The sequence below is a fragment of the Hemiscyllium ocellatum genome, chromosome 36 (assembly GCF_020745735.1).
Source record: "Hemiscyllium ocellatum isolate sHemOce1 chromosome 36, sHemOce1.pat.X.cur, whole genome shotgun sequence".
In the NCBI taxonomy this organism is placed as follows: domain Eukaryota; kingdom Metazoa; phylum Chordata; class Chondrichthyes; order Orectolobiformes; family Hemiscylliidae; genus Hemiscyllium; species Hemiscyllium ocellatum.
In genome coordinates, this window is record NC_083436.1 from 5,968,265 (window position 1) to 5,980,775 (window position 12,511).

The window sequence follows — 12,511 nt, forward strand, 5'->3', positions numbered from 1 at the left end:
GATTCACTGAATATATTCAAGAAAGACAGGTTTTATTTTTAGATTCTAAAGGTATCAAGAGGTATGGGGCAAATAAGGGAATATGACATGAAACAGAGGATGAGCCATTATGGCGGCATTGTGGCTTAGTGGTTAGCACTGCAGCCTCACGGTCCCAGGTTCGAGACCAGCCTTGGGCGACTGCCTGTGTGGAGTTTGCACATTCTCCCCGTGTCTGTGTGGGTTTCCTCTGGGTGCTCCAGTTTCCTCCCACAATCCAAAGATGTGCAGGTCAAGTGAATTGGCCATGCTAAATTGCCTATAGAGTTAGGTGCATTAGTCAAAGGGAGATGGGTGTGGGTGGGTTACTCTTCAGAGGGTGGGTGTGGACTGTTTCCACACTGAAGGGAATCTTTTTAAAAAAATATCATATTGAATGGTGGAGCCTGAGGGGCTGAATGGTTTAGTTTTTACGAAATCTGAAGCCAGAGCCAGTTCATCCAAAATTTCAACCTTTATACTGTAGTTCAATTAACACCATCCTCATTTCTAACAAAGACACTTGCAAAGTACTCAGCATTTCAGTTACAGGTCCATAAGTAGATCTACCTCCTTTGACTCGACTTTTATTATTTATATCTGCAGTGCAACGAATTAGTGTCAGCTGTTTGCTGCATTTATGCTTCACAGCCACTTGGTTGCGATGTGAAATGGATGCCAGTAGCACCTTGGTCAGTGTTCAACAACCGCTCAGTAAACTGGAGCCCGACCCGATCCTCTCACCTTTCAGCAGCCACGTGGGAAAGGCGTGCAGGAGCCGTGTCTCTGTCCAATCGCCGCGAGTGGGGGGGTACGTGGGCCGTTCGGTTTTGATCCAATTAAAGCACGCCCGTTTGTCTGTTTTCGTCCAATCAGCAAACGTGCTTCCCAGATCGAGTCCAATCGGAAAGTTGGGGGCTGTTGGGCACTGTCCAATGAAAGTGCGCGGTGCGGCTGGAAACCTAGCGCCAGTCACATGACGGTAAGGGACTAGATGGAATTGTTTAACTTTTATGTACAATGCTGCCGAATGGTTTTATTTTGTACCAGTAAAATGGTACAAAATGGCTCCGACTTTGCTGGAAAAGCTGTTTAATAAAAGGACAAATGTGGCGTCGCCTTCGAAAAGTTCCAAGGAGCGTCCAGGGTTTAGGTAATGTCGAGTGAAATGTTTGGTATGGTGTAAGGGGATCTGCAGTAGGGTATTTGGGGACATAGCGGGAGAGGGAGGCACAGGGATCCGGGGTCTTATTAATATTTGATGTCAGGCAGGGGAGGCGTTACAAAATGTGTGTCTTCGTGAAATTCTCTTGCCAGCAATAAATACTGGTTTATTGTTCTTGTAGTTAACCTCAGTTGCTATAGGGTGGTTTATATTTACAAGTGTTTGCTGTTATCAATTTATGTATGCCAAAACGATATTTTTTTCAACTAGTATTTAATGTTTATGTGAAAGTAAATTAATTTAAAACAATTCCTCTGATTTCGTGATGGATATGTTCAGAAATTACCATTAACTTCTTGCACCATTTCTGTAGGTTGATCAGTAGTTTTGTACTTCGTATTATAATTATGGTTTGGATTGAAATATTAGTGACTGATGGCTTCCTCTGGAGAAATAGTTCGTACTGCTTCACCATACAGTAATAGACATCAGTTTGCAATTAGGATGGAAAATGCTTGTTGATCCTTAACTTAAAAAAACTTGAATGCCTTCCTTATCATAGTAGGAAGTATTTGCTTATGTGACTGTTATGAAATACAAAGTAAACTTGCAATAGGTAGGGTTGAAAGAATTTATTGCTCTTGCACTGATTTTAAAAGCTTTACCCTGCAGAACATCTTTCTTTGAACTTCTACAAATTTAAGGTCACTGAAAGCTCATCTGTACTTGTAAGTAGCCTTCAATTTTCTGTTTGATAGTGTTTCATGTAGGCAGTATGTATATGTGATTTTCAATAATCCATGAGAAGTGGAAGTACAGACCTGGTTCGCCATAGTCACAAGGTTTTGTTGCTTGAGTTGAGGGAATATACAGGGATAAGTTGACAAATCTTAGATAATTTTAAAGAAACCAATTTGAGGATTTCAGAATTGGACCTATTCATGTACCTGGCCTGAGAATAATATATGGTCAAATAAAAATGCTTTTTTGAGATTCTTGTGTTCAAGTTTTCAAAAATACTTCCAAAAGATAATTGCATTTGTGTGGGGGCTTGTTAGTGAGTTACATGATTGCAATACAATTTCTCATCTGCATTCTACCCATTAGTGCATCATTTGAAAACAGGTATCCACGTGTACACTGACAAGTAGTTCTCCCAATGTCTTCAATCTTTTAAATTATCAGACAGCTTGTCAACCTCCAGTACTAGATAAGCAGAAACTTGCTTGAATTCAGTATTGAGAAAACTGTAACCATCTTCATGATTCATCCTTAAACATTACTTTTGTTATTGGTCACTGATCCCATCCTTCGTGGAAATGATGCAGCCTTAAATCAGTGTTCACAACACCTTTTTTTATTCTAAATACACTCCTGGCCAGTTTCTGACTCAATGTCCTCTATAAGCTTGAGCACGTCCAAACTTTTTCTGCCATATGCTTATTGTCACAAATCACCCTCAGTTGTTATTCTTGAGCTCACTGGCATTTGTTCAAAATCTGACTTGATTTTAAAATGCTCAGTCTTGTTTGCAGATCTCTCTGTGATCTTGTCTTTCCCTATCTCTATAATCTCCAGTCTCTCAGTTCTCTGCACTCCGAGTTTGGGGTCCTTGAGCATCTCTAGTTCTAATCACGCCACTGTTGTGGTGGCTAAACTTTCAGCTATCTGAACATACAAGGTAGAATTTGCTTCATAAAACTCTTACCACTTTTTTGCGTAAAATGCCCTTGAAATTTGCAACTTTTGACCAAGCTGTTGAGCATCTGCTGTAATGTTACCTTGTGTAGCTTGGTGTTAGATGTTTTATAAATGCCCCCCCACCCAGTAAGAGTGTTGTTAACATAAAATGTTGCAATGCTATATAAGTATTGGTTTGTTGCATTTGTAGTGAAACTTGAACATATAAGGCAGCTGTCCTGTAACACATTAGTTTCTGTTATGAGCTTATACCAAATTTTCTGTAGAAGTGCCATGAGTATCTGAAAATTTACATGTATTGTTATCTCTGTCCTTTTCCCAGTCTTCCTATTTCAGTTGTATGTTCAAGAGTCTTGAACACTAATGCCTTTAAATGAGGTTGTGTTTTTTTTAGGCTGCTCATGTAAAATGCTTCCTTGGTCAGTACATATAAATGATGAGTGAGATAAACCTAAGGATTAAACTTTGAGGACTCTTGGATTCATTTCTAATCTGGCAACATTTCATTTGCTGTATAAGGGAAGAGCACACTGTGCCTTACTCGTGCTTGAGGACACATGTTGATAGAGTAATGTCACACGAAAAGGTTCAAAATTACATAACGCATGGGTCTGGAATTTCTCGCAATATTATCAAACAATACTGAAGTAAAAGTTTTAACAGCAGTTTGGAAGCAGCTTCCACTAAATCTCCATTGCAGTTTGTAAGATAGCTGAGCTTGGGTCTTAAGTTCAACTGGCATTTATACTGGGATTGGACTAGGAAAGAGACAAACTCTGGTTGAGCAAAACAGCTGTTAGAAAATTACCTTCTCACACCACTCAAACACTTGGCCAGGAACAGTAGGTAGCTGTAATGGCAGTTTCTGTGGAATATTTATAGGTTGAATCATATTCCTGATTCAGTATTGAATAAGGGTTTCTTTTAAACTTAAAAAAATTACATCACAGGTGAGGTGCTGGAAGACTGGAGATTGACTAACGTGGTGCCACTGTTTAAGAAGGGTGGTAAGGACAAGCCAGGGAACTACAGACCAGGTGAGCCTGACATCGGTGGTGGGCAAATTGTTGGAGGGAATCCTGAGGGACAGGATATACATGTATTTGGAAAGGCAAGGACTGATTAGGGATAGTCAACATGGCTTTGTGTGGGGGAAATCATGTCTCTCAAACTTGATTGAGTTTTTTTTGAAGAAATAACAAAAAGGACTGATGAGGGCAGAGCAGTAGATGTGATCTATATGGACTTCAGTAAGGCGGTCGACAAGGTTCCCCATGGGAGACTGATTAGCCAGGTTAGATCTCATGGAATAAAGGGAGCCATTTGGATACAGAACTGGCTCAAAGAAAGAAGACGGGGGCTGGTGGAGGGTTGTTTTTTTCAGACTGGAAGCCTGTGACCAGTGGAGTGTCAAAAGGATCGGTGCTGGGTCCTCTACGTTTTGTCATTTGCATATGATTTGGATGCGAGCATAAGAGGTACAGTTAGTAAGTTTGCAGATGACACAAAAATTGGAGGTGTAGTGGACAGCGAAGAGGGTTACCTCAGATTATAACAGGATCTTGACCAGATGGGCCAATGGGCTGAGAAGTGGCAGGTGGAGTTTAATTTGGATAAATGCAAGGTACTGCATTTTGGGAAAGTAAATCCTAGTAGGACTTAATGGTAAGGTCCTAGGGAGTGTTGCTGAACAAAGTGACCTTGGAGTGCAGATTCATACCTCCTTGAAAGTGTAGTCGCAAGTAAGTAGGACAGTGAAGAAGGCGTTTGGTATGCTTTCCTTTTATTGGTCAGAGTATTGAGTACAGGAGTTGGGAGGTCATGTTGCAGTTGTACAGGACATTGGTTAGGCCACTGTTGGAATATTGCGTGCATTTCTGGTCTCCTTCCTATTGGAAAGATGTTGTGAAACTTGAAAGGATTCAGAAAAGATTTACAAGGATATTGCCAAGGTTGGAGGATTTGAGCTATGGGGAGAGGCTGAACAGGCTGGGGCTGTTTTCCCTGGAGCGTCAGAGGCTGAGGGGTGACCTTATAGAGGTTTACAAAATTATGAGAGGCATGGATAGGGTAAATAGGCAAGTCTTTTCCCTGGGGTGGGGGGAGTCCAGAACTAGAGGGCATAGATTTAGGGTGAGAGGGGAAAGATATAAAAGAGACCTAAGAGGCAACGTTTTCGCACAGAGGGTGGTGTGTGTGTGGAATGAGCTGCCAGAGGAAGTCGTGGAGGCTGATACAATTGCAACATTTAAGAGGCATTTGGATGGGTTAATGAATAGGAAGGGGTTTGGAGGGATATGGACCAGGTGCTGGCAGGTGGGACTAGATTGAGTTGGGATATCTGGTCGGCATAATGGGTTAGACCAAAGGGTCTGTTTCCATGCTGTACATCTCTATGACTCTGACTCTGGTTTTGTCAGAATTTATAAAAAATTTGCATTATAAGCCTTTTATTTGTGACTTCTTGACAGCAAGCAAGCAAACTGAATTGGAACCTAACAGAATTTCTTAAACCTACTAAACCAAAGTAGCACAGGGAAATTATCCAACATGTACTGAGGTACAGTGTAAAGCACTCTAATGCATTCTAACTAGACACATCATATCTTATAAAAGTACATCAGGGTAATAGAACAGAATGCAGAATGAAATGTTATAGCTACAGAGAAGGTGCAGAGAAAGATGAGCTCCAATATTTGAGGTCCATTTAGAAGTCTGATAACAGTGGGGAAGAAGCTGTTGTGAAATCTGTTGATCCATGTTTTCATATTCCAGTATCTTCTGTCCAATGGAAGAGTATAATCAGAGTGGGAGGGGCCTTTATGTTGACTGCTTTACTAAGGGGGTGGGAAATATAGAGAGTCAATGAAAGACTAGCTTTTGTGATGGCTGCATTCACAATTCTATACACTTGTAGTCCTTGGCAAAGCAGTTGCCATCCCATCTGGATAAGATGCTTTCTGTGATGCATCTATAAAAATTGGTAAGAGCCATTGTGGAGAAAGTGAGGACTGCAGATGCTAGAGATCAGAGCTGAAAATGTGTTGCTGGAAAAGCGCAGCAGGTCAGGCAGCATCCAAGGAGCAGGGGAATCGATCGTTTCGGGCATGAGCCTGAAGAAGGGCTCATGCCCGAAACATCAATTCTCCTGCTCCTTGGATACTGCCTGACCTGCCAAGAGTCATTGTGGACATGCTGTAATTTTTGTTAGCCTTCTGAGGAAGTACAGGTGTTTGGTTGGCCTTCTGGACTGTAGCATCGATTTGGATGGACTAGGATAGATTGCTGGATATGTTTACTCGTAGAGATATGAAACTCTTGACCACATCCATCTCAGCACCATTGATACAATGTCCTCCAATCTGTTTCCTGAAGTTGATGACCAGCTCCTTTTCTTTTGCTGACATTTGTTGTCTTTTCACCATGCTATTAAGCTGTCCATATCCTTTTTTACTCTGTCTTGACACTGTTTGAGATCCAACCCACTAGGGTGGTTTCATTAACAAATTTGCAATTGGAATTCGAGATGAATTTGGCCACACAGTTGTGAATGTATAAGTAGTGTACTGAGGGCTGCGTATGCAGCCTTGCAGGCACTGATGTTAAGGATTTTTGTGGAGGAGATGTCACATATTTTAGCAGATCGCAATCTGCTGACTCGGAGTTGAGGATCCAATTGCAAAGAGGGTAACAGAGTCCTAAGTTGCTTGTCCATGACCCAACAATTGCTTACTCATTGTAGGTGAGGAATTTGGTGAAATAAATACTGATGTCTTAGAGTCCTCGTTAGAAATGGTGGTGGTGGCAGCAGCCTTAAAAAGCTTAAAAGTCGACAAATCTCTGGGACTTGATCAAGTGGACTCCAAGGCTTTGTGGGAAGCCAAGGAAGAAATTAAAGGGCCTCTAGCAGAGAGATTTGCATCATCTGCAAGTGAGGTGCCAAAAGACTGTAGGGTGGCTTATGTGCCTTTAGTTTAAAAAAAGGGCCATGAGAAGAAGCCTGGGAACGATAGAGGTCTCAAGGTCCTGATAGAAACATTGTATCAAAGACGTGTTTCCAGCAGTGATCGTATCTTTTGTTTAGTGATTTTTAAGTAGGTACTGTGTTCAAATGACTGTGTGTCTCTGTTTACCCTAACCCCCACCTTCCTTTCCACAGATAATCTCTCCAACATTGTCCTTTTCAGGGCGAACGTGGAACTTGTCAAAACATTGCAGTTCAAAGTGGTGTATGTGTGTATGCTATTTGGGACCTTGTCTCATAAAGGCAGCAGCAGTTTTGTTGGTGTCTGGTCCAGCTGCCCCAGAGGTGGGGGGAGTGGGGAGAGTGTGTTGGTTGGGGATGGGCTTCACGCACTGAGTGAAGCTGCAGTCTCCTGAATGCGGAGCAGACGTTTTAAAAACTCCGAGCCCCAGAGGAAAAACATTTTAATTGATTTATCTGAACGAAATAGTGCTCGCCCATCTAGCTCAGATAATCGAGGTTCCTTGTAGACCCCTGAGTCTAAAGTCAGTGGTGGGCAAGTTGTTGGAGGGAATTCTAAGACAGAATTTATATGCATTTGGAGAGGCAAGGTCCGATTAGGGATAGGTAGCATGCAGTTGTGTGTGCAAAATCATGTCTGTCAAACTTGATTGGTCACATCTTGAAAAAAACTCAATGAGATAGATATCTACTGCTCTACCTTCATCGATTATACACTTTAGCAAGGCCTTTGACAAGGTTCCATATGGCGAACTGGTTAGTAAAGTTAGAATTCCTGAAGAAGGGCTTATGCCTGAAACGTTGATTCTCCTGCTCCTTTGATGCTGCCTGACCTGCTGCACTTTTCCAGCAACACATTTTTAAGCTCTGATCTCCAGCATCTGCAGTCCTCACTTTCTCCTAGTAAAGTTAGATCACGTGGGATTCAGGGTTAGCTTGGCAATTGCATATCCAATTTGCTTGATGGTAGGAGATAGAGGGGTTGATGGCTAAGGGTTGTTTATCAGGCTGAAGGCTTGTGAGCAGCAGTGTTCTGCAGGGATTGGTGCTGGATCCAATGTTGTTTGTCGTTTATTCAAATGATTTGGATGAGAATGTAGGAAGCATGGTTTGGGAGTGATACGAAAATTGATGGTATAGTGGCCAGTGAAGAAGGTTATCTCCAAGTGCAAAAGAATTTTGATCAGTTGGGCCAACAGGCCAAGGAGTGGCCAATGGAGTTTAATTTAGATAAATGTGAGGTCTGACATTTTGGTAAGACTACCAAGGACCGGGCTTGCACAGTTAATGGTCAGGCCCTGGGAGTGTTGTTGAACATAGACCTAGAGTTCAACTGCATAATTTTTTTAAAAGTTGCATCGCAGGTGGACAGGGTGGTTAAGAAGGCATTTGGCCTGCTTGCCTTTGTTACTCAGACCATTTGTGTGGAAGAGTTGAACATAATGTTGTGGTTGTACAGTTTCCTAGTTAGGCCCCTTTGGAGTACCTTGTATGGTTCTGATCATACTATATTATTAAATTGGAGATGGTGCAGAAAAACATAAAGAATGTTACCAGGACTGTGGGGTTTGAGTTATAAGGAGAGGCTTGAAAAGCTGGAGCATAGAAGGTGAGGGGTGACATTTGGAGGCTTGTAAAATCATGAGGGGCATGATTTTATAAGGTAAATAGCAAAGGCCTTTTCCCTAGGGTAGGGAGTTCAAAACTAAAGACTATATATTTTTAAGGTGAGGAGGGAAATATTTAAAAGGGGCCTTTTCAAGCATAGGATAATTCAAAAGTCGAATGAACTGCTGGAAGAAGTGGTAGATGCAGGTACAGGTTCAACTTCCTAAAAGACATTAAGACAGGTATATTAATAAGAAAGATTTAGAGGGTTATGAGCCAAAGGGGAAATGGGGCTAGTTTAGATGGAAATCTGGTCAGCATGGGCAAGTTGAACCAAAAGGTCTTTGTGATTTGACTAAATTGGTTTCTGCATCACTTGTTAGTGACTGCTTCAGAATTATTTAATTGACTTAAGGGTTTTGAGACAAACTGGTGATTGCATAGAGGCTATTTCTGATCTTTCTGTCAAAATGATATCCAGTCTAACATGTATTGTTTGGGTAACACACATTTTGCTTTTTTCCATTAATGGAAAGCAGCCTTTGATAGAACAGTTTCTTTGATTTGGCTTCTGAGGTGCATGGTCATGAAGTGGTCATTCTGATAATTTTCATGCTCCACATGCTCCAATTGAACTTTAATAATCATCTTAACTTTACAGACCAATTTATTGCACCACCAGGCTATATTTTTGTGAAATATGAATTTATGGTTGTGTGTGCATTGCAGAAGCTTCTTAAGCAATCCGCTTTCCCATACATTTATGAAGCTAAATCAAGTGTGTGTGTCCTGTTCAAAGCTTGAAATCATGCAGTGGTCATCTTTATAAGATGAAAACAATAAAACATTTTTGAAAATTATTTTAATTCTATAAAATAAAATACTATTTGATTTGCCAAACCTAGTAAATTACTAGTTCTGATCATGCAAGTAAGTCAAACATGTTCTGAAGCAGGGATAGTGTGATCTTTTTAGTTGCAATGTTCAATTTTGGGTCTAAATCAACATTTTTCATCTGTTCTCTGAACACTTCCAATCTATATTACGGTTTCCTATTACGTTAACAATATGCAGTGTTACGAAATTCAGTTCCCATGGAAACTAGTATTAACTTTTTTTTAGATGAAACAAGCTGGTGCCATGAAACTTATTATGGAAGCACATCATATTTATTAAGTTTAAATTAGTTAATGAACTGAAGCTTGTTATTTTTGACAATAAATATTTTAATTGTATTTCTGCAACCACAAATTAAAAATTCCTTGGTAATGGAAACGTCTGAAAACCAACCTTCCAGCTCAGCAAGCAAACTTGCATCCAGAACCTCAACCTGAGCTACAAATCTTCTCAACTTGCTAAAAATCCCATAAATCCTACTTTCACAGATGCAAATAGTTCAACCAGTAAGGTGGTTGTGTACAGTTTACTAGCCTTTTCTTTACGGCAGATCACAAATTGAAGTTTCAGATTTCCAAATGTTATTTCTTTTTTGCAGCCATAACTAAATGGCTGTCTAATTATTTTTTGCTTTGGATTTAAAAACAAAACCTTTTTGAACCAAAACAAGCTTGTTTGTCATTCTTGGCTCATAAAAGAAATGAAGGATGTCCATTAAAGTAGAGAAAGGCATTTGGTTTGGCATGAATTTTCCAATGCTGTGTTAGAGTGCGCTGAGGTACTGGTAATGTTGCAGATTCTGAGATTGGGAGCCACCTGTTTCAAATGATCAGTGGAGAGGCTGCTTCATGCTGTGCAAGACAGGTCTCCAGGCATTCTGTAATAGTTTAAATTTAGCATTCCTTATAAGAAATTCCTATATAGTGCTTTACATTATCTAAGAAACAATCTCTAAATGTGTTTCTCAGACTCTGAAGTATGTTCAGTATCTCCAACTGATACAGTAAACTTAAGTGTGAATTCCAAACATTTTCGTTTAATGAATAATCGGTTTTCCTATGGTGTTAGGTAAGGGAGGTATATTGGCAAAGAGTGTGGTTCCCTAAATAGCAGATGAATCCAAGGGGTACTTGAGTAATTTACTTAATAGGATTTAATTTCGTACTTTTGAATGAGAATTTTTAAAAATATTCTGACCTCCACTTTTTTTTTACATAGTCTAGGTGTTCTCAGACTTTGGGCCTTCATAACTTTGAGTTCTAGGTGGGAGTGAGGCAGCAAAAACACAGCTTTTTGTGGGAGCAGGACAAGATGCAGTTACGATTGAAGGAGCAGCAAACTTGGGAGAAAGAAAACCTGTGATTGGAAAAACCGCATGAGTGAGCACTGATGTCTGGAGCTAGAGCATCATAAATAACACTTGTTACCGAGCTTATAGTGACCATTATTTTGTCCCTGTTTGGAGTATGTTTGGGGGGAGGTGGGAAGCCAGATATCAGGAAGATTATGACCCTAGAATGGCAATTACAATGCTGCATTCGCTATGGCATAAGACGTGTATTATATAAAGAAAATACAAAACATAAGAGCAGAAAAAAGAATTGAGATGGGATTTTTGTTTTGAGGTGAAGATACTTACTATCAGATAGTTGAATCTTAGGAAATTGAACTGCAATCCTGAGAATGACCAAAGCTGCCAGCAGATGCAGCTCAGTGGGTGATCAGGTATATTTTCACATAAAGTGGTAAATGTTTCAAAAAGACTTTCCGTAGAGATGATAATGATCAATATCATCGAAGCATTTTAAGGGGAAATTGGGTAAATCAGTACTTGGTCATCTTTATTGCACTAAAATGCCAGTTTTAAAATTTCTCCCTGCTTTTAAAAAGCCTCCCTGCTTTTCGTTTTTGTCACTTTCTCTGACTGTATAACCCTCTAAGATATATGATCCAAATGAAACCTTTTGCATATTCCTGATTTTTAATTAACACCTCTTCACTCAGTCTTCACCTGTTGAAGTTCTGTCTCTGTTTTACCATCTCTTTTCACCGAGGCACTGCTTAAAACTCACCTTTTGTCCAAGATTTCAGCCTGATTCTGCTATCTCTTTCATTTTTGTTTGCTCCTGTGAAGTACCTTGAAACATTGTACTGCATTAATAGTGATGTATAAGTACAAATTGTTGAGATCGTCTGAGAGATGTTAAGCATGACGTGCATTTTGTTTCTGAAGTATGAACTGAGCTGGTCTTTTCAGGTTTTGAACTATTAGATTAGCAGTCGAGGAACTTCATCTTTTTGGCTGCGTTCTCCGAGGATACTTTTGAAAAGTTCAGAGCAAGACAATTTTAATTTTGTTTTTCCTTTCCATCCTCTCTCTCCCATTTCTGTTAACCTGCAGGATCAGACTTGGCTTGGGCATAAACGAAGGTTTGATTGAGAAAATGTTTTCATTTAAAATGACTTCTCCTAGTATCTGCATACTTGCACTTCACAATGAGGGTGAGGTGTTTCCAAAGCTAGACATAATTATAAAATGAGCATAGACTTTTTAAACCTTCTCTTATTTAAAAAAAAAACTAATTTTTCGTGACTTTCCATATTTTGCTGAGCCTCCCAACAATGTTAAGTTATTTGATTTAGGTGAGACAATTTGCATTGCCATAAATTGCTCGGTAACTCAGCATTCATATAGAGGTAGTTCTCCTATAATGTGATGGTTCCAATGCAACACTATTTTAGGAAAAATCCCATTTTAGAAACGGTGCTTAGTATTGGTGATGTAATCATGTTACAGCCAACACACATTTTAAAAGTTTGCATTTTAGAAAGTGTCCCCAATTTGGCAATCATGTTATAACAGAACCTGTATTTCGTTGAAGCTGGAAATGTTTGAAAATGCTCACAGATTCCTGTGAAAGAATGGAATTAGACTTGTCACTAAATAACTAATAAAAATGGACTCTGGTTGTTATGACCACTTTTTGCACATTGTAAACAGTTGGGAAGATATGGGTTGGTGCTTTTAATAGTAAGCATGTTTTTAACACCACAGTGTATGTTAGATCACAGCTGCTGAACAACCTCTCTGGCTCTGAGAAATTAATTTTACAAGTATGCTGCTTGACCCTCCAAAT

General features: G+C 39.9%; 1 protein-coding gene across 3 annotated transcripts in view; it reads left to right on the forward strand.

Annotated features, from left to right (window-relative positions):
• The first annotated feature begins 1,010 nt into the window (after positions 1 to 1,010).
• LOC132833466 (folliculin-interacting protein 2-like) overlaps positions 1,011 to 12,511 on the forward strand; it is a 130,987-nt gene continuing 119,486 nt past the window's right edge. For all 3 annotated transcript variants that reach the window (XM_060851786.1, XM_060851787.1, XM_060851788.1), the window contains exon 1: positions 1,011 to 1,171. In XM_060851786.1, the coding sequence (XP_060707769.1) occupies positions 1,032 to 1,171 (140 nt within the window). In that variant the 5' untranslated portion in view covers positions 1,011 to 1,031. The remainder of the gene's footprint in view (positions 1,172 to 12,511) is intronic.